The 22,331-nt window shown below is 36.1% G+C and overlaps 1 protein-coding gene and 1 non-coding gene across 2 annotated transcripts in view; both read right to left on the bottom strand.

Annotated features, from left to right (window-relative positions):
- Positions 1–1,983: 1,983 nt before the first annotated feature.
- LOC122297297 (putative receptor-like protein kinase At3g47110) lies at positions 1,984–5,254 on the bottom strand. Its single transcript, XM_043107318.1, has 2 exons — positions 2,591–5,254; positions 1,984–2,436 (listed from the first exon to the last, which is right to left on the bottom strand). The coding sequence occupies exons 1-2, from the start codon at positions 5,217–5,219 to the stop codon at positions 2,069–2,071; spliced, it is 2,997 nt and encodes a 998-aa protein (XP_042963252.1). The 5' UTR covers positions 5,220–5,254; the 3' UTR covers positions 1,984–2,068.
- A 17,034-nt stretch (positions 5,255–22,288) lies between these two features.
- The window catches only part of LOC122297986, a 107-nt gene continuing 64 nt past the window's right edge, over positions 22,289–22,331 (bottom strand). Inside the window, exon 1 of the small nucleolar RNA XR_006239046.1 lies at positions 22,289–22,331. This exon is cut by the window's right edge and continues 64 nt beyond it. This is a non-coding gene — a small nucleolar RNA (small nucleolar RNA R71).

Genomic DNA, 22,331 nt, shown 5'->3' with positions numbered 1-22,331 from the left:
TATAAAATAAAATATAAGAGTAGACACACAATGGTAGTGTCACCCAATGCGAGCATTGACCATAAGCATGCGTACGCATGTCGTGCTCGACGCATAAATGCATTGACGCTTTAGACACACTTACGTCTATGACAATTACTTTTTTGACCGCTTTGCTTAAATTAAAACGAAACATTTCATCTATTGCTGCTATTTACATTTGTTTGTTCTAATATTAGTGTTTAGATTTTACAATCTGCACACTATATAAACAATTGTATCTTGAGAACATAATTGCCAAATGCACTTTTGCAGAACTCAATTCCTGAGTGGGAGGCAATATTTGTCTAAGAGATAGATTTACAATTGTCTCACTGTTTGCAAATTTTGATCTCTGTTTTGCTATTCTATTTCTAACAATTCTTAGACAAATATTATGGCTTCTTCTTCTTTAAATCCTGCGATCACTTCTTTGAGTATTGTTCAACAAGATCTTTCAAAGTTGGATCGGTTTGATGGAAACAACTACAGACGTAGGAAGGAGAAAGTTGAGTTTTTACTCACTACTTTGAAAGTTCGGTATGTGTTGGATACCTCTAGTCGAGTTCTTCCAACAACTCAAGATCCGCAAGAAGATGAAATGCAACAAAAAAAAAAAAAGGGGGATGTTGACAACTACACATGCTGTGGGAATATTCTCAACACTCTCATTGATCCATTGTTTGATATGTATGCACCAAAGAAAAAATGAAAGGACATGGGAGGCTTTGGATAAAACTAAGGATTCCGATAACAAAAACACATCATCGCAAATGACGAATTTATTTTAAACAAACGAAGTGATGTATTTCTTCAGATTTTGACAATAATTAATAACTGTCAATGACAGTTACTTTTTTGCTCATTTTGTTTAAATTAACACGAAACATTGATCTATTGCTACCATTTCCATTTGTTTGTTCTAAGATTAGTGTTCAAAACACACTATATAAACAGTATTAATTGTATTATGAGGACATTATTACTATATTATCTTTTTATATAATCAACTCTTGAGTGAGAGGTAATAATTGTATAAGAGACAGCTTTACAATCACCTCACTGTTTGCAAATTGATATTTCTCTATTTTGCTATTCTATTTCTAACAGAACAATGTCCAATCGAATTTAGCTTGAATGGTCCAGCTAGCTAGCAGGAGGTCGCTAGCTTCTAGCTTGAGCATTAGTAGTGTCCTCAATAAACTTTAACTAAAATTTAGCTAGAAAATTCATTTTTATAAATTTTAACTAGCCACTTTTTACAACACCAAATAATAGGCTCAACAAATATTTCACTATTATATTAAAATATTGATTTTGAACTTTGGCTAGTCTCTTTTACTCAATAAATTTAGCCAGCCATATAACCAAATGTTAAATTCACTGTACATTTTGTTGAGCCTATTGTAACATTTTATTTTACACTTTATGGTTATTTTTTAACTAAAATTTAATTTTGTTGAGCTTACTACTAGTACTCTTAGAATGACTTCTTTCCTCAAGATATATTGATTTTGTTTTGCTGCCTGATCATCTACATTACCTAAACAGTTAGCATTGACCTGATTCGACATAAAACGTGTATTCTCATGCACCCTGAGGTATTGGAAAAACTGAATTTGTAAGGAAAAGAAGGAAGGATTAATTCAATTTTGAAACACAATTATTTTTTCCTTTCAATTTCCGAACGTCGTGCACCGTACGTCTATATATTCAGTACTAATTTTTTTTCTCTTTTTTTTTTTTTTTTGGCTTTTATAATATCGTTTTTTTTTTTTTTTTTTAAATACCAGCTTGTAATCTTTTCTCCGACACATGATTACATGTAAAGTAAGTGCTACAACATGGATTACGAGATCGATACGAGACATGAAACAGTAAATTCAAACGTCCCAACTAAAAGAAACGAAAATTACAGAAAATAAAAGAAAGAAAATTACAGAGCAAGAGGACCAAAGACTTTAATTATATAGCAAATACCATTCATCCATTATTGTAACGTAGCTATGATTAATATTTCTGTGTTTTCTCACCATGATCATCAGGATCTTTACGGTTTAAGAAGGCTGTCTCTTGCAGATCTCAGTTTCTGGAAAGCATCTCTAATACTAATACGGAGATCGCGCGAGTCTGTGGTGCAAGATAGCCCAACCCCAAGGATTGTGATGAGGCATTCAAGTTGAGCATCATGGCTTATGAGTTTGTCATTGTGGCGAAGATTGCTCATCTGAGCTAGCAGCTCAGGGTTGAGTATTTGTTCCACGTTGGCAGGGAAACTTAACTGCACCCATCTGATTAGGTTTTGGCCTCCAATGAAGCTCTCGTGTGTTGGGTTCTTCCCTGTGAAGAGCTCAAGCAGGATTACCCCGAAGCTATATACATCTCCAGACGTTGATATTTTTTCTCCCAAACCATACTCTACACATCATAATCGAAGCATTATGTTCACAAAACTAGTTACATACTTAAAAGTAAGGACCTCAGAAAGGGTCTCCTCAGAGAAAACATGTTTATCAAAAAGAAAACGACATATTGAGTTATCAACTACCAAAGAAAAGGGAATAGTACTAACCTGGAGGTATGTAACCTATGGATCCCTTTAGAACATTTGTGGAGCTAATATGAGACTGATTGCCTGTTCTTTCAGTTAGCAACCTGGCCAGACCGAAATCTCCTAACTTTGCAGTCATTTCGTCACTCAAAAGGATGTTGCTGGGCTTCAAATCACAATGCACCACCGGAACTTCACAGTCATGGTGCAAGTAATCTAATCCACAAGCAACGTCAACGACCACGTTCAATCTCTCCACAACATTCAGCGCTTGCCCATTTACATGCTTCCTCTTGCCTTCTAGCCAGTCTTCTAAGCTGCCATTACTCATAAATTCGTACACCAGAGCCAAAAATCCCATGTTCTTGAAGTCTATGCTAGAGCATGATGTGATGAGTCGAACAAGATTCCGATGTCTAACATTTCTTAAAGCCTCGCATTCTGCGAAAAAGCTCTTCCAGGAGCTCTTCTTCTCAGTGTCTAGGACTTTAACTGCGATAGCGATTCCTTGCCGAAGATAGCCTTTATAAACTGACCCAAAGCTCCCTTTGCCAATAAAATTTTCTTGGTTGAAAGTTCCAGTCCCCTGACGGATTTCATTATAGGACACCATTTGATGCCGTCCTTTGAAGGTTTCAGAAAATTTTTCCATCTTTGGTTTTCTTCTCTTTATGTACAACAGTGAGCCAAATATAACGCAAAGGACCAATGTTACAAGTATACTTGTTATAACAAGAACTTTGGCTAGTACTGTTTTTCCTCGCCGCCCTTGACTAAGCTTTGGGTTGCCTTCCAAATGGACTCGAGAGAGATTACTAAAAACTCCGCCGCTGGGAACAATCCCTTCGAAATTATTGAAAGAAAGGTTCAAGGATTCTAAGGCCTGAAGGTTTTGGAGTTCAACAGGGATAGAGCCAGAAAGTTGGTTGCAGGAGAGATCTAGAGTGTCCAGGCCTTTCACTTCTTCCATGTTATCTGGAATTGGACCTGAAAGCATGTTTCTGGCCATGAATAATTTTTCCAAGCTTTGACAGCTTTGGATTGAGTTGGGGATGCTACCAGACAAAAGGTTGTCAGAAACGTCAATGGTTTGGACACTTCTTAGAGAAATTTCTTCAGGAATAGGTCCGCTTAGAAAGTTCTTAGATAGATTCAAAACAGTGCTCAAACTAGGGAGATTCAACAATTTTTTAGGTATGCTCCCATTGAATCTGTTGTTAGATAGGTCCATGGAAAATAGATTCTTCAAGTTCCCAAAAGCAGGGGGAATTTTACCGAGCAAACTATTTCCTGATAAATCAATTTGAGTTAATTGTTGGAGATCACCTAAAGAATTTGGAATACTCCCAGAAAATTGATTTTTTGCCAAACCCAACTTCTGCAGTTTCTCCAATAGGCCTATTTCAGGTGGAATTTCACCTGAAATCAAATTGTCGGTTAAGTTTAGAAAATTCAGGCCGGTAAGACCACCGATTGACGTGGGAATGTTACCATAAATACGATTCCCTCCCATACTTAAGATTGACAGAACTTTAGAAAGATTGCCTATTGATCCTGGAATCACGCCCTCCAAATGATTTGCCTCAATGCCAAGGCAGTAGAGGAGAGTGCTATTTCTCAAAGAAGTAATGAAATTGAGACCATCTTTACCTGATCTAATCCTGTTAGAACCAATGATATACATGCGAAGAGCTGAGAGATTTCCCAGTCCAGGCGGTACTGTTCCTTCTAAAAAGTTATGCGACATGCGGATGCTGTATATATTGGTGAGACTGTGCAAGGACCACGGAATATGTCCGGTGAGTTTGTTGAAGCAAACAAAGAAATCTAAAAGATTTGGGAGTTTAATCCCAATATCTCCGGGAATTTCACCCGATAGTTGGTTTGAACCTAAGGCAAAGGAAACTAGGGAGGATATGTTGTATAGTGATGGAGGAATGATGCCGGACAAATGGTTAACTGAGAGATCAAGTTCCTTCAAATTTTGAAGGCGTCCCAATTCACTTGGTATTATGCCGTTGAGATTGTTGGTTCTGAAATTTATGTTGAAGAGTGAGGAAAGGTTACCTATTGAAGGTGGAATTGCACCAGAAAGTCGGTTTTTTCCCAACTTCAAGACTTCGAGCTTCGTCAAGTAGCTAAGCCCTTCAGGAATCCTTCCTTCAATATTGTTTTTTGTCAAGTCCAGGATCTTGAGTTGAGTCCATCGGCTTATATTTGAGGGGAGCACAACTTCTACTCTGTTAAAGCTGATGTTCAGAACTTCCAAACGAAAGAGATTGCCAATCTGATCAGGAAGCATCCCCGTAAATTGGTTATCTTGGAGTTGAAGGGACTGGATGAAGGAGAGATTACCGACATGAGGGCTAATTGACCCTACAAGTCTAGAACCAGAAAGATCAAGGCCAACCACTCTCTGGCCAGACTTGTTGCAGACAACTCCAGTCCAATTGCATGGGGATGTGTCTTTGTCCCACGAAGAGAGGTGATTTGAAGGATCTTTGCTTATTCCAGACTTGAATGAGATCAACGCTTCCTTATCTGTAACAAGACTCAAAGTGGCAGACTCTACTGCAAGAAACATGCATATGAAGAATGTTGGGACAAATAATAAGGTGGCCTGAAGCATTAGATGGAAAAGAAAACTCATGTCTCTTGGTTTCTATGTTTGAACTGGATGAAAGAGAGGAGTATCGATGTTATTATGGAGCACAAACACATAGGTATTTATAACTGATAAAGTGTCAAAATTGCATGATTAAGCTGAATTGTTTAACCGAAAATGAGTTAAGCACTTGATTATGTAGTAGTTGATTAGTCAATAGTTAAATTATGATATTTTTGCATTTAGAAATATTTATAATGTAACTGTTCCACGTCAGAATTAATATCCTAATTTACTTATTTCATATCTTACTTAAATGTTGCGGGCATTTATGGAAAGAAATATATATATATATATATATAGAGAGAGAGAGAGAGAGAGAGAGTTTGATGCCATAGATGAGGGACTTGGGAGGAAATCAAGGAACTAGTTAATGGGTTTGGGGGAACCCATCTAATGGGAACCAAGAGATGGCCCACACGGCAGCAGCGCATGACTATGTGTTGGAAATAAAAGGAAAAGGGCAGAACCCATGGAAAGGGTAAATGCTCTGGAACAAAGAACTAGCAAGTGTTGGAGCACCAGGAAGCCAATCAGGAGCAGAGGGCTGAAACGGAATAAATAAATAAATAAATAAGAGGCACGTACGTGGGGCACTCGCATGAAGCAGTGAACGCTGCAGCATGATTCACGTTTGTGGCCCTAACGCTGGAGCAGAGCAGGAGCTGAAGGAGCATGCACGTTCATGGCCTCAACGCTGGTGCAGGATCTGACCAATCACAAGGGAAGGAAACAACCAGCGCACAGAATATAAAACGATTTTGCTTTCTCTATCTCTCACTGATTTATTTTCTTTTGGTTTTCGGTTCCAGACCCTTGTTTTGGGGGCCATTATTGTTCTTCATTTTCTTTTGGAGATTTTCATTCTTGTTTTGGTTTTTATGTTATGCTCTAGTGGATTTCATTTATTTTGTCTTTCAATAGATGTAGTTTTGGCTATTTTGAATTTTACAAAGATTATGGAAGGCTTATCAGCCGAGGCTACAAGCTCCTCTTACTCTAAACTTCTTATTAGAGTAATTTTGGTTGTGATAAATTCCATTTCATAATTTTGCAAGTTGATTTTTGTTGAGAGAAGTCAAACTAGAAGCTCTTGTTCTTGTTCTATTGTTGATGCAAGGCACAGCAGAAACTTGATAATTTCTTCAAGGTTTCTCATGGTTGGTATGTGTATTGGATTTACTTGCATTTTATGGATATTTAAGACTGGAAATTTGGACTTATTTTTCTCATTTTCTGATTGTTAAAGCTTAAATTAGATTAACAATTGAGTGATAAAGTTAGACAATCTAATCAGAGTGTGAAAAAGGAGGAAATATGCTTGTAGCCCAGGTGTTTGATATCTTTCTTCATTGGTGTTAATTTTCTGCAATTTCTAATTCGTTGCACCCATTTCTCTAGCATTCATTTCTTTTAATTTACAAGCATTCAAAAAATCATTCTTTTAAAAAATAAAAATAGAGAAAAGATCTTAACCATTCTTAATTAATACACTCCATATCAGTACACAAACATACTTTTCTTATTTCTCTTATTAGATGTGTAAATAGCCATTTGACAAACAAGTTCATCACATAAACACAACTCATTATATGCTTGCTCTTCATGAATACAGTTGTCCCCGTGGAAATGACATTGGAACTCATCCTATTAATACTTTGATAGCTTCTACACTTGGAAGACAGATTTAGAAAGCTATCAAGTTTTTGGTGTTGTTGCTAGGCATAACTGGTGTTTATAAGATCATTCTTTTATTACCGAGAGGATATTTGTAGTGCTGTGAACCTCTTTACAGCTTGGGTGATATTTTTTATTTTATTTTTTATGTTTTTCTTATATTTTCCTTTATTTTCTGCTTTTGTTTATATGACTGGTTGGATTGGAGATCAAACTTCTCGGTTATTTAGGATAGAATCACTATCATCTTTTAACTCTATATCTCTTTATCTTGAATCATCTTCTGACACTCATAGCACAATGGCTGAAAATGAGAATCATGATAGGGAAATGGTGAATCAGAATAGGACACATAGAGATTATTTACAACCTGTCAGAGCTAGCACACCCTCATGCATAATTCAACATTTGAATGCAAACAACTTTAATTTCAAACCTGAAATGATTCCATTAATTCCACATTTTTATAGCATGGAATTTGAGAACCTTATCTGCATATCAAAGAGTTTGAAGAGGTTTGATCTACATTCATGGACCGGACCTGTACTGAGGAGGTTATTAGACTAAAGTGGTTTCCATTTTCCTTGAAAGATAAAGCTAAAATATGGTTGAATTCATTAAGACCTAAAACCATAGACACATGACAAGAAATACAAACTGAATTTTTGAAGAAATTCTTTCCAATACATAGGACAAATGCAATTAAAAGACAAATCATGAACTTTATCCAAAACGATCCTGAAACTTTTTTATCAAAGCTGGGAAAGGTTAAAAAATCTTTTAAATGCTTCTCCTCATCATGGTTATGAAAATTGGTGAGTGATAAGTTTCTGTTTTTTTTTTTTTTTCTTTCTTTTTATGAAAGTTTGACATCTAAAATGCGCCAATTTGTACAAACCATTTATAATGGAGATTTTTTCGACAAAGATCCTGAAGAGGCATTTGAATATTTTGATTACCTTGTTGAAAATGCTCAATCTTGAGACACAACTGATGTGCATGATAGGTCTAGGTAAATTGAGTCTGGTCATGGAAAATATACTTTAAAGGAAGATGATGATTTACGTGCTAAATTAACCTTGTTGTCTAGAAAAATAGAAGCCATAGAATTGGAGAAAGTAAATGAAGTGCATGTTATCCCTAAAATTTCTGAGAAGTGTGGCATATGTGAGGATCATGGGCATGCAACTAATGAATGTCCCACGATCCTTGCTTTCAAAGAAATATTGTTGGACCAATCTAATGATGTAAACATGATACATAAACCATATTCTAGTTCTTACCCTATTCTTACAATCCAGGATAGAGGAGCTACCCAAATTTCAGTTGGAGGAGTGACCAGCATGTAGCTCCAGCAACCTTGGCTCTAGATCCCTTTGAACTCGCAATTCAAGCATCTCCAATGCAAAAGAAGGGACTTGAGGAGACGGTGCAGCAGCTGTCAAACACCTTGCAATAGTTTATGCAAGGTCAAGCAACAATCAACAATCAAAATTCTCAAACAATAAATGACATTCGGAGCACATTTACAAAGATGACTACCTCCTTGAGTTCCCAAGAAAAAGGAAAATTTCCTGCACAATCTCAACCCAATGCCACTTCAAGAAGCAGTTGAGTTCAAATTTAAAGCATTTGGGAATATGACCCTTGAACTGAATATTTTTAACATTTATAGGCAACCTCAAGATTTGGAAGATGTACAAGAAGTCAATTTGATAGAAAGCATCCTTGAGGAAGAGGCTTATTTGGCATACCAGCCCATTGACCTGTTGTTTGAATTAGAAAATATTTGTGGCCTTGTTACTGATGACACCCTCATTGATGCTTATCTTGTTTTTAATGCAGAAAATAAATTTGGAGCTAAATGGAGGCCTAAAATTGAGCAACACCCACCATTGACAACAAGTTTGAAGCCTTCAGTAGATGAAATCCCAGTACTAGAGCTGAAACCATTGCTGATTGACCTAAAGTATGCATTGTGGCCCTAACAGCACAATCACAATAGTGAGTTCAGCCCAGCTCACTCATAGCAAAGAAGGTAAACTAATGGAAGTCTTGAGGCAGCACAAAGGTGCTATTGGATGGACAATTGTGGATATTAAAGGTATAAATCTTCTTGTGTGCACTCATGGGATTTATTTAGAAGAAAATGCAAAAGTCTCTAAAGAAATGCAAATGAGACTAAATCCTACTATGAATGAGGTAGTAAAAACAGAAGTTTTGAAACTACTTGATGTAGGAATTATCTATCCTATTGCGGACAGCAAGTGGGTAAGCCTCATTCATGTAGTTCCAAAAAAATCTGGGCTTATCATTGTGAAAAATGAGTAAAATGAACTGATCCCTACTAGGATTTCTATTGGTTGGCGCATGTGTATAGTTTATAGGAAGTTAAATGTCGCCACTAGGAAAGACCATTTTCCTCTTCCCTTTCTTGATCAAGTTTTAGAAAAGGTTGTTGGCCATGATTTTTATTGCTTTATTGATGGATTTTCTAGTTATTACCGAATAGAAATAACACTTGCGAATCAAGAGAAAACCACATTCACATGCCTATTTGACACTTTTGCATTTAGAAAATGCATTTTGAACTATGTAATGCACCAACTACTTTCCAAAGATATATGCTTAGTATTTTCAACGACATGATTGAAAATGGTTTGGAAGTGTTCATGGATGATTTTTCAGTGGATGGTAGTTCTTTTGATGCATGTTTGACTAACCTACGAGCTGTTTTAGCCAGGTGTGAAGAGAAGTAATTGATTCTCAATTGGGAAAAGTGTCACTTCATGGTTCAACAAGGCATAGTTCTTGGTCACATTGAGGTTGATAAAGCTAAGATTGAGCTTAACTCCAAGCTTCCTATACCTAAAACGGTAAAGGAAATTAGGTCTTGTCTTGGACATGCTGGGTTCTATAGAAGGTTCATTCAAAATTTTAGTTCTATCTCTAAGCCCTTGTGTGAGTTACTTATGCATGATGTTGCTTTTGAATAGATTGCTTCTTGTCAAAATGCTTTTGATAAGCTGAAAATCTTGCTTACTACAGCCTTTATAATGCAGCCCCCTATTTGGTCTATTCCCTTTGAGATAATGTGTGATGCTAGCGATGTAGCCATAGGAGTTGTATTTGGACAGCGTAGAAATAAGTTCCCACATGTCATTTCTTATGCAAGTAGAACTCTTAATGGAGCCCAAAAAAATTATTCTACCACAAAAAAAGAATTACTTACTGTAGTTTTTGCATTAGACAAGTTTCGAACTTATATTCTTGGTTCTCCTATGATTGTTTTCACTGACCATGCAACGTTAAAGTATCTATTTTCGAAGAAGGATGCCAACCCACGATTGATCCGATGGATTCTTCTTCTCCAAGAATTCAACCTTATCATCAAGGACAAAAAGGGTGCTGAAAATGTAGTTACCGAACACTTGTCCCGGCTTACATTTGCTAAAAATGAGCACACTAACCCTATCCTTGACTCTTTTTCTGATGAGAAATTAATGTTAGTTGAAAACGTGCCTTGGTTTGCTGACATAGTTAATTTTTTGGTGACAGGACAAACTCCACCCCACTGGAGTGCTCAAGACATATGAAAATTCAAGCATGAGGTAAAGTCATTCTTCTATGATGATCCTTATTTGTTTAAATTTTGTTATGACCAAATCATAAGGAAATGTGTGCTTGATCATAAAATACAAGCTGTTCTTTCCTTTTGTCATACTGAGGCATGTGGGGGACATTTTTCTGCAAATAAAATCGTTGCAAAAATTTTACAAAGTGAATTTTATTTACCTCATATGTTTAAAGATGCATATAATTTTTGCAAGACTTGTGAGCCATGTCAAAAATTAGGCACAATCACTAAGAGGAACATGATGCCTTTACAACCCATTTTGGTCATTGAGGTTTTTTTATTGTTGGGGGATTGATTTTATGAAGCCATTTCCATTTTCTTTTGGTTATTTGTATATCCAAGTGGTGGTTGATTATGTTTCTAAGTGGGTTGAAGTCATTCCATGTAAAAAAAATGATCATAAGGTAGTGCTTAAGTACTTGAAATAAAACATTTTTGCTAGATTTGGCATGCCTAGAGCTATCATTAGTGATAATGGAACCCATTTTTGCAACAAACCTTTTGTTGCCCTCATGAAAAAATATAGTATACACCATAAGGTTTCCACTCCATATCACCCTCAAACAAATGGGCAAGTTGAATTAGCTAATAGGGAGCTTAAGCACATCTTAGAAAAAACAGTCAACCCCAACAGAAAAGATTGGTCTTTAAGGCTGACTGATGCACTTTAGGCTTATAGGATAGCCTTTAAAACCTTTCTTAACATGTCCCCGTATCGCTTGGTATATGGAAAAGCATGTCATCCTCCCATTGAGCTTGAACATAAGGCATATTGGGCTGTTAAACAATTCAATTTTTCTATTAACCATGCTGGTTCTGTGAGAAAGTTTCAGATTTCAGAGTTGGATGAGCTTAGACAAGATGTATATGACAATTCTAAATTGTCAAAGAAGCGCAAGAAGATGTTACATGACAAGCACATCCAGAGAGAGAATTTTGAGCCCAATGAACAAGTTTTACTTTACAATTCTTGCCTCCATCTATTTCCAGGAAAATTAAGATTGAGGTGGAGTGGTTCTTATTTAGTTAAGGTTGTGTTTCCAAATGGAACTATTGAGATTACTATTCCTCAAAATGAAAACACTTTCAAAGTAAATGGCCAAAGACTTAACATTTTTTGGCAAAACTTTCACTGGAGGATACTTCCATTCCTTTGAAAGATCCTACCTAGTCTCATGATCCTTAGTTCATTTCTGTTTTGCTTTAATTTTTTCCTTTCTTTTTTTGCTCTTGTTTATTTCACTTCTATGTTCTGTTCTTTCCTTTGTTCTTTCCTTTGTTTCCTTTTTCTTTTTCTTCATTCTATCTTTTCAAGTTCAGAACTGTTTGTTTCTTGTTTTTTTTTTGGTTTTTTTTTTTTTTTACTTTCACGATCCCTTCAGCCATCTCAAGTATTTCCTTCAACCCTATTTTCTTTCATGTCTTGTTCTATTCATGATTTGCAATGAGGAAACTGGCCATTTTTTAGTTTTTTTTTTTTTGGGGGGGGGGGGGGGGGGGGGGGGAGGGGTAAGGAGAGTCTTCTACCACTTAGTCTCTCAGGATTTATAATTGTGGGATCTAAATTTTTTTTTTTTCTTGCTGCCAAGTTACTGTTTTCACACTTCTCTACTTAAGATCAAATAGTTGCAATCTTGGGCTACACTAATTCTTAGTGGTTTAGGTTTAAGTTCAACACATGACCTTATAGTAGTCTTGGCAATTCAAACTTAGGCAATGTATTTCAAAGCTATTGATTGATGACCCCCATAGACACAAGCAGATACTTTTGTTGTTTGTTTGACGTCACTCAATGGCTTTCACCTAAGCAACTAACAAGAACTGCAATGAACCATATCTTAATTTTCTAGCAAAAGTGAATAAGAAACTCCCCCCCCCCCCCCCTAAAAAAAAGATGAAGATTTGGAGGTAAAAATACTTGAGAAAAGGGATAGGCTAGAGATTAAGGAAACAATTGGTGCAAGTACATTAGAAAAGGCTACCTATCACTGGGATTCCTATTAAAAAAAAAAAAAAAAGAGGAAGGGATCTTTCAAAGTGTGATGATGTGAAAGCCACCAATGTAATGGTTTTGAATTGGAGTAAAGACCTTTCGGTTTTTCTTGAAAAAGTTGCTAGGCTGAAACCATTGAGAGAAATCTTGAAACCACCAAATGGCAATCTATTCACACACTTGATGCACTCAAAGATCTATAGCTTAAATTCATTTTCCTTGTTTGAGTTCTTGGGAATTTTATAAGCCTTTGTGTTGAGCTATAACCTGACTAGACTACATTTTAATGCCCAAGAACTCATTATGATTTGATTTTTTGTAGAGATTTTTGAGTTCAGTGGCTCACTCTTGGATTCTTTAATTTGTTTATCGCATTATTTGCTAGAGACTAGCAAAAAGCTAGTTGGGGGGTGTGATAAAGTGTTAAAATTGCATGATTAAGCTGCTAAAGTGGATAAATTATTTAACCAAAAATGAGATAAGCACTTGATTATGCAGTTGATTAGTCAATTGTTGAATTATGATATTTTTGCACTTAGAAAGATTTATAATGCAGCTGTTCCACATCATAATTAATATCCAAATTTTACTCATTTCATATCTTACTTAAATGTTGCAGGGCATTTATGGAAAGAAATATATATATATATAGAGAGAGAAAGAGAGAGAGAGAGAGAGAGAGAGAGAGAGAGAGAGAGAGAGAGTCTAATGCGATGGATGAGGGACTCGAGAGGAAATTAAGAAATTGGTTAATGGGTTAGGGGGAACCCATATAATGGGAACCAAGAGATGGCCCACACGGCAGCAATGCATGACTATGTGCTGGGAAATGAAAGGAAAAGGGCAGAATGCATGGAAAGGGGAAATCCTCCAGAACAAAGAACCAGCAAGCACTGGAGCACCAAGGAGCCAATTAGGAGCTGAGGGCTGAAATGAAAAAATGAAAAAAAAAAGAAAAGAAAGAGGCACATACTTGGGGCACTTGCATGAAGTAGGGAACGTTGCAATAGGATTCACATTTGTGGCCTCAACGCTGGTGTAGAGCAGGAGCTGAAGGAGCAAGCACGTTCATGGCCTCAACGTTGGTGCAGGATCTGACCAATCACAAGGGAAGGAAAGAACCAGCGCATGGAGTATAAAACCAGCAAGCATTTCGATTTTGCTCTCTCTCTCTCTCTCTCTCTCTCTCTCTCTCTCTCTCTCTCTCTCTATTTTATTTTCTTTTGGTTTTCGGTTCCAGACCTTTGTTTTGGGGGCCATTATTGTTCTTCATTTTCTTTTGGGGATTTTCACTCTTGTTCTAGTTTTTATGTTCTACTCTAGTGGATTTCATTTATTTTGTCTTTCGGTAAACGTAGTTTTGGCCGTTTTGAATTTTACAAAGATTATGGAAGGTTGAGCTTATCTGCCAAGGTGACAAGCTCCTCTTGCTCTAAAATTCTGATTAGAATAATTTTGGTTGTGATAAATTCCATTTCATAATTTTGCAAGTTGATTTTTGTTGAGAGAAGTCAAACTAGAAACTCTTGTTCTTGTTCTACTGTTGATGTAAGGCACAACAGAAACTTGATAATTTCTTCAATGTTTCTCATGGTTGGTATGTATGTTTGATTGATTTGCATTTTATGGATACTTAAGACTGGAAATCTGGACTTACTTTTCTCATTTTTCGATTGTTAAAGCTTAGACTAGATTAATAATTGAGTGATAAAGTTAGACAATCTAATCAGAATGTGGAAAAAGAGGAAACATGCTTGTAGCCAGGTGTTTGATATCTTCCTTCATTGGTGTTAATGTTTCTACAATTTCTAATTCCTTGCACCCATTTCTCTAGCATTCATTTCTTTTCTCATTTCTTTTAACTTATAAGCATTCAGAAAATCATTCTTTAAAAAAAAAAAATAGAGAAAAGATCTTAACCATTCTTCATTAATACACTATATTAATACTCTCTTATTAGATGTGTAAATAGCCCTTTCACAACAAGTTCCTCACATAAACGCAACTCATTATATGCTTGCTCTTCATGAACATAGTTGTCCCAGTGGAAATGACCTTGGACATCATCCTTGTAATACTTTGATAGCTTTTGCACTTGGAAGACAAATTTAGAAAGCCATCAATAACAGTCCACCAGTTGTGGCGTGCTTGATCAAGACTTTTTCTTCTTCTTCTTCTTAATGTCTAATACATCGGGTTCTGTTCTAATGTTTGACTTGGTAAATGAAAGATTATTAGAAGCATCCTTCTTAATTAAGATCCATCAGCTTCACAAGAAAACAATGAACACTTCAAAACTGTCTCACACAATCTGCTCTATCTGGATCTCACATTTCCTATCTAGCTCGTAATAACTAATAATCTATCCTCCGGGGCATACGACAATTCTTTCACCATCTGAGGCATTAATTTACCTACCAAAATATCTTTCGTCCCTACCTAAAATCCCAGCATCATAATTCCATTTTGATCTAAATTGCGAAGTAGGAAGGCTTTGAGTTATATGTTGTATTCGTTAGTGAAAAATGATATTGTTGTGAAAAATGATGCAAGAAAATAAAGTAAAATAAGAAATTAATCATAAACACAAAGATTTACGTGATTCGACAATGTGTCTACGTCTACAGAGTTGAAGAAGATTTTATTATCTTGAAGAATGACAAAATGAAATATACCATTCTAGAACCTTTCATCCCGTTCATAATTATATATTTATTGGGCTATACGGCATAACTCTTAATTTCAAAATTATTAGATTATCGCTTGAGTAAGTCTCAAGCGAACTCTTTGTCTGATATTTGCTAGAATGACATGTCGAGCAAGCTCTTTACCAGAAGTTCACTCAAATGATCTGTCACACAAATGTCGAGCTAACTTTTTATCTGGCGATAAGTGCATTTTATGTTTTTATTTTAATTTTTTTAATTTAATTTTTGAATCACTTTAAACATTTGAAAAAAAAAATCATAAATTCATTAAAAAAATTTGTTAATTGTAAAAAGACAATAATAAAAAATAAATAAATAATTTAAAATGGGTAAGTAATGTCGGGACCCCAGCCCTCTCTGCCCAAGTTTTTTCCAACCAGAAGTTGCACTTCCCCCGCACTGTCTCACAGGTTGCTTTACCGTCGATGTCACATCTTGCATTAATAGCATCAACAATTTGCACCAATTCTCGTGCAATAAGTAGCAACTTGTGGTCTCGTTCAATAAGGTGTGACTTCTCTCTAGAAAAAAACAAATCTCTCCATCAAGTTTTGCCAGAGAGAAAGGTGTGAGTCTCGGCTCGGCTCCACCTTCCTATATGTGAATATGCTTATATGGTAGTGTTTTTCTATCGGTTCGGATTTTCTCAGATCTGTAGCTTTCTGGCCATGAACAGTTGACACGCGCCCCACCACAACGTTCCCCTCCCGCCGATCTACTGGAACGACGCGGAACCGCGTCCAAATTGTAGGCGCGTGGCTCTCACGCGCCGCCACTCTCCGACAGCTCCGCTGACTACTCGCACAGTACCAGGAGATTCCCCACCCTCCGATCCTTTAGATCGGCTTGACCTCTCCTGCATTCCACTAGCGCGTGGTCCTCACGTGCCACTCCAAGGATGCGGGTCGACTTTTCCGCCATTGCATATCTTTCCAGTTTATTTGGATTATTGCTTTTCCTAACTAGTGATCTTGTGAAAGAGACTAAGGACCTCACCAACATATACTTCAAGGCTTTCAACTACACCGCTTCTGCTTGCACTGTTTCCAACGGTGGCTTACTTTCAATACATCTTTTAAGATGGTACCCTCTTTGTAGGGTCTGCATAAAAATCAAGAAATTAGTCTCAAAACTTTTTTTTTTGTTCCACCTCGTTTGCATTGTGGTTACTGCTTTGGGGTATTTTGTTGGGGAACCCCACCCTCTTTAACTTGTATCATCTTTTACTTTAATGAAATTGCTTGCTTAGAAAAAGAAAAAGAAGAAAAAAAAAAGAATAGCAACTTGTGGTCCTCACACGCCATACCAGGAGATTCCCCACTCTCCGATTCTTCAGATTGGCTTGACCTCTCCTCCATTCCACTGGCGCGTGGTCCCACGTGCCACTCCAAGGACGTGAGTCGACTTTTTTGCCATTCTGATGTCAATCTACCCAGATTATTACTTTCCCTAACCAGTGATCTTGTGAAAGAGATTAAGGACCTCACCAACAAATACTTCAAAGCTTTCAACTATAATACTTCCGCTTGCACCATTTTCAGTGGTGACTACTTACCTTCAAAACATCTTTTAAGACAGTACCCTCTTTGTAAGGTCTGGGTAGAGATCAAGAAATTGGTCTCGAAGTTTTTTTTTTTTTTTTTCTTTTTTCTTTTTCCCATCTCGTTTGCATTGTGGTTGTTGCTTTGGAGTGTTTTGTAGGGGAATCTCACCCTCTCTAACTTGTATCATTTTTTACTTTACTTTAATGAAATTGCTTGCTTAGAGTAAAAAAAAAAAAAAAAAATTAGCAACTTGTGGATTAGGAAAAAAAAAAGTAGCAACTTGTGTATTTCCCTGCTCGTTGTAAAGTCCAAAAATCTGGCATATAAAAAAATAAAGTAAAAATAAAAAAACTGAATTTTTATTTAAAAATCACCAGGATTACACAAAATTTGACAAAGCAACCACACACTGACGTGGCATAATACACACCATGTCAGTTTCTGTTTCTCAACTCTCAGCAGAGTTTTTGTAGTTTGTTTTTCCTTTCTCTCTCTTCTCCTTTTCCCTTAGGCTTGTTCCCCACAACTTGTTGACGACGCCAAGTATCTCTCTCCCTCCACCTCTCTTCTTTCCCCTCTCTTTATAACATATTCAATCCACGTAATATCTTTTGATAATTTGTAAAATTTAAATTTTAAAATGTATAAATCCTCTAAATAAAATTATGTAGTATCTTAAAGACATTGAAATAGAATTATTCAATTATAAAAGTTGAATTTTACCAAATCAAATTCTATCATTTGAATTTCAAATTATAACATATAAATAGTGTGCCTAGAAATTTTAGGATATAAGCTACTCTGTTTCTTTGTTAAAACTATTTTAGTATACTTATTTGGTGGAATATCGATCCCTCATGTCTAGATTTCTGGGATTTGTCCTAATTACTAATTGGTCCTATGGTAAGCAATCGGTAACATCGTCTATTAAATTCTTTACGAAAAATGATAACGTCTCATTTAGTTCTCAGGTCAAGATCACCATTAACATGCATAAATGCATAACAATTAAAAATGAAATAAGAAATGAAGATCAGTACTCATTTCACATTCTAAAAAATTAAATATGAAATGAAAGGAGAAATTAACATGTTTGCAAGATTTTCATGAAGTATATCATCATTTCCAAATTAACAACTGCATTTTCCAGTTCTCAATATGAACAGGTTTCCAGCCTCTTGACTGAGAGACCGATAGACCTGGTAATATATAAACAAAAGTCGTTTTGTTCCTATCTTGTCTTGAGACACAATTTCATTTTCATCCTTTGTACAGTTTTCAAACTGATCTGAAGGCTGAAAATCTTCTGTTTTTCAAACCTTATCTTTCCAACGATGAATGCACATGATCTCCTGATCAGTACTTGACCTATTAATTTCCTGCCCTCAGTCTCACTCCAAGCAACGGTCTAGCTAGCATTGAGTAGCAGAAGAGTTGTGAGTTTTTCGTACGCAATGAAAACTGGCAAGTGATCTAGAAGTAACTTTAAGCTGGAAAATGAGAATCTCTTGTAAGTCTACCATGAACAAGTGGATTTCGTAACCTTTCGTATGGAAGATTGACGACGGATTGATGTCAGCTTTCTTTCGTATAGACAGAACAGATTGGTCATTCATTTTATAGATTTTAGTAATAAGGTGATGTTTGTTATTTTTCATTTATTTTTTATTTTATGCTTGGGATTTATTGGTTTATATTCTTAGTATTTTTTTGTAATTTTTATGTCTGGATGTAGTCACGGTTTTCCTCTAACATAAGTGAGGGCTATTTCAATAAATTTGGGAATGAGTCATTCTTGAACAAGTGACTCTGACTCTTTATTAAAAAAAAAAAAATCTACCATGGACAAATGTTCTTCTAAAAAAGTAATGTGACCCACTATTTTTTTAATTATTTAATTTTTTTAATTTTATTCTTATTATTTTTTATAAAGCCCAATAAATATATATATCTAAAAAAAACCCCAATCCAAATATTGCATGTATTAATTTTATAGTTTCCAAATCACTTACGCATCTTAAAAATTAATTATCTTCTCAATGTGAAATAATTTAAAAATTATAAAGACTTAGATATTACAAATCCTTGCGTATCCATGATGAATTTGACAAATTATTTTACGACGGTCAATATACTCCATTCATGTAAAGGTAGGCCGGCCAGGACCGTATCGTGTTGGAAAAACTGTGATCACAGCATATTGCTGCGGCTTGCCTAACTCTTTTTGACAAATATCATTCATCAACGAGTTTCGACCCTAAAATTCGACCTCACAGACCAGCATGCGTAATCCAATTCCCTGTCTAGCTATGACTTTAATTTGTTCTTCATGAATTTGTAGTATTTCAACTGAATTGGTTGGCCGGAATATTGCACTCGATCGTGCATGTTTTCCTGATAATTTCCACAGTTGGAACTTGCAATATGTTCTGCATCTTGAAAAATCTTCCTTCCCTCAATTAGTTAAATCCTAATCAAAGTCTATTTCAAAGCGTATAACCTCATTTCTAGTTGATCATCATGCTTGTAATTTTCAGTCTTTGAATAGCTAGGGATTAGATGACTTAACTCAATTTTCCAACCCGAATCTCACTCTAGCTCTTAGCAAAAGACCGTCTCAAAATGTTTTTGGAGACGCGTCTCAAAAAATCATTTTTAGGGATGAAATTGGGTGGAACCATTCGAAACCGTTTGAACGGAAATTGTTTTTTGAGACAAAAAAATGTCGTCTAAAAAATCCGTTCAAATGGAAACAATTAGATTCGAACCAACACTTGTGTTCAAATGGTATGAAATTTTCATTCTTACTAATAACCATATTTGATCATGTTCGAACAAACATAGTGTTCGAACAGACTTTATGCGTTTGAACCACTTAATTTTTCAAGTGACTTCTATTCAAACATAAATAATGTCTGTTCAAACAGATATTTTATTTTTATTAAACTCTACGTTCGAAGGGGATTTTGCATTATAATAAATATTTTATTGTTCGAACAGACGTACGGACTGTATTTCTTGCATACCGTTCGAATGGGCTAGTTTTATCCGAATGGGTCTATTTTGTTTGAATGGATTTGTAAATGGTACTTCACCATTCGAATAGGTTATTTACCGTTTGAACGGTATTGATCTAACAGATCAGAATTTAATTAAAAATACTATACTAATATTACACAAATTGTAATCATATATATCAATAATGTGAACTATTAATTTGTATCAATTTATACTATATTGTTTTACATGTACTTAAAAATACAATTGCTTTAGATGATCATCACTAACTTCAAATAGTGTTTAATCTCTTCGCAATTATTCAAGATATACCATTGAGCTATTTCAAACTCTCGCCCACATAGTTCATAGCCCCATTGTGTGCCTATGAGACGTACTTTATGGAAAAACACAGTAAATACTGATGAAACTCCCATTTGTCCACCTTCATAATTTCGATCCGATCTTGTAAATCTAGTATCAACCCCATGGAAATACATTGCACAAAATGTATATCACTCATTATCAATGTATGACTCTACGATCAAATCTTCTAAACGAGCCGTATTCCTCACAGATCGCTTAAGTTTTCCAAAAAATCGTTCAATAGAATACTGATGGCTTGCAAAATTTCATATTGCAGATTTTACAAGTTCGCTCAAGCGGAGGCTTTTGGCCGCTCGAGCGAATTCAGGCAGATTCAAATGTTCGACTGCCGCTCGACAGGGAGCTCGAGCGGGTTGCTGAAAAACGAAGATCGCTCGAGCAGAGACATTGGCCGCTCGAGCGAAATCAGGCAGAGTCGAACGCTCGACGCGCGCTCGACACCCCGCTCGAGCGAACATCGTATTTTGACAGATTTTAGGTTTTCCGCCGTGGGACCATATAAAAGGCCATTCTTCACTCTAGAGCCGGGAGTTTTGACTGGAGAACACTCTTTGGGAGAGAAAAACATAGCTAGAGGGATTCAAATCATTTGTTTTGGAGACGGAATTCCAATTTATTGCACGTACGTTGGATTCATACACGAGCACGGACGGGAGAAAGGCGTTGAATCGTTCTCTTGAGCTTTTGACGACCAGTTGAGGCTGCAAGGAGGATTTTTCAGTGTTTATTTTCTTCTTCCCATCTTCTCAGAACAATTATGGTGAATTCGTTTATGTTGAATTCCAATTCTAGTATGAGCTAAATTTTCTTCTTTCTAGGAAAACGATGTAACCTAATTCCGAACTATGCTTGTTTGTCCATGCTAATTTAATGCAATTCTCTCTTTGTTTATCTGATTTATTCTGAGTTTAATGCTTCTAATTAACTGGCCATTGATTAGATGATTATTAATCTTGTGATTTGCTATCGAAAGAGGGAATCATAAGGTAGATCTTGGATATTTCAGCATAGGTAAGTATAGAGATCGAAAGACTTGTATGAACCTGTGTAGTAATTAAATCATTGGTCTTATTGCGTTCTTGATTATTTAATTTGCATACTCTTGTGTGAATTGATAAACTAGAATCACTTCCAATTGACTATCGAAAGAGGCTTTTGGATGAATTAGAGATTTGCTAATAGACAAAAGAGGTTTAAGTTAAATTAGCTGGATGAGAAAAACATAGTGAAGAATTATGGTGAAATCGATTTCCTAGAAGGTTTCTTCTCCATTGAATTTGGTCTTTGAAAGTCAGTTTTATTTTCTTTGCTTATTTCTCTTTGAGTTGATCTAAGTTTATTTGCAACTACAAAAACCTTAGCGAGTCCTCTAGATAAAATTGAGATTAGTAAAATTTTGGTATTTGGCAAGAGTAAGGTACCAATCCCTGAGGACGATACTCTACTTATTACTTTACTATAAAACTACGATACTGTGCACTTGCAGTTTTGCACCGGTCAAGTTTTTGGCGCCGTTGCCGGGGATTAGTTTATTCTTATTTTTTTTTGTCAATATCGATACAAAGTAATCTTGGTTTTAATTTAGAATTTTGTTTTAATTTGTTCTACAGGTGTGTTTCTGACATTGGATGCGCCGTACTAGATCTCGTGACATTATTCCTGTTGATCCGGAGATTGAGAGAACTCTTAGATCACTAAGAAGAAATAAGATACTAGCTATGGCTGAAGAAGATCGTGAGGTACTACCACGCACCTTGAAGGACTATGTACGGCCAGTTGTGAATGGAAATTACTCGAGCATAATGCGTCAGCCAATCAATGCCAACAACTTTGAGCTCAAACCAGCTTTGATTAGCATGGTGCAGCAGGCTCAATTCGGTGGATCACCACTTGATGATCCCAATATTCACCTGGCTATGTTCTTGGAGATTTGTGATACTGTGAAGATCAATGGTGTTACTGAAGACACCATTAGACTGAGATTGTTTCCCTTCTCTTTGAGGGACAAGGCTAGATGTTGGCTACAATCTCTACAACCGGGAAGCATTGTTAGTTGGCAGGACATGGCTGAGAGGTTTCTTGCTAAATTCTTTCCTCCTGCAAAAACAGCCCAACTCAGGAGTGAGATTGGCCAGTTCAAGTAAAATGATTTTG

This window comes from Carya illinoinensis, chromosome 15 (assembly GCF_018687715.1).
Source record: "Carya illinoinensis cultivar Pawnee chromosome 15, C.illinoinensisPawnee_v1, whole genome shotgun sequence".
NCBI classification, from domain to species: Eukaryota; Viridiplantae; Streptophyta; class Magnoliopsida; order Fagales; family Juglandaceae; genus Carya; species Carya illinoinensis.
Note: the sequence above shows the minus strand (reverse complement) of the source record. Positions and strands in the feature narration are given on the sequence as shown.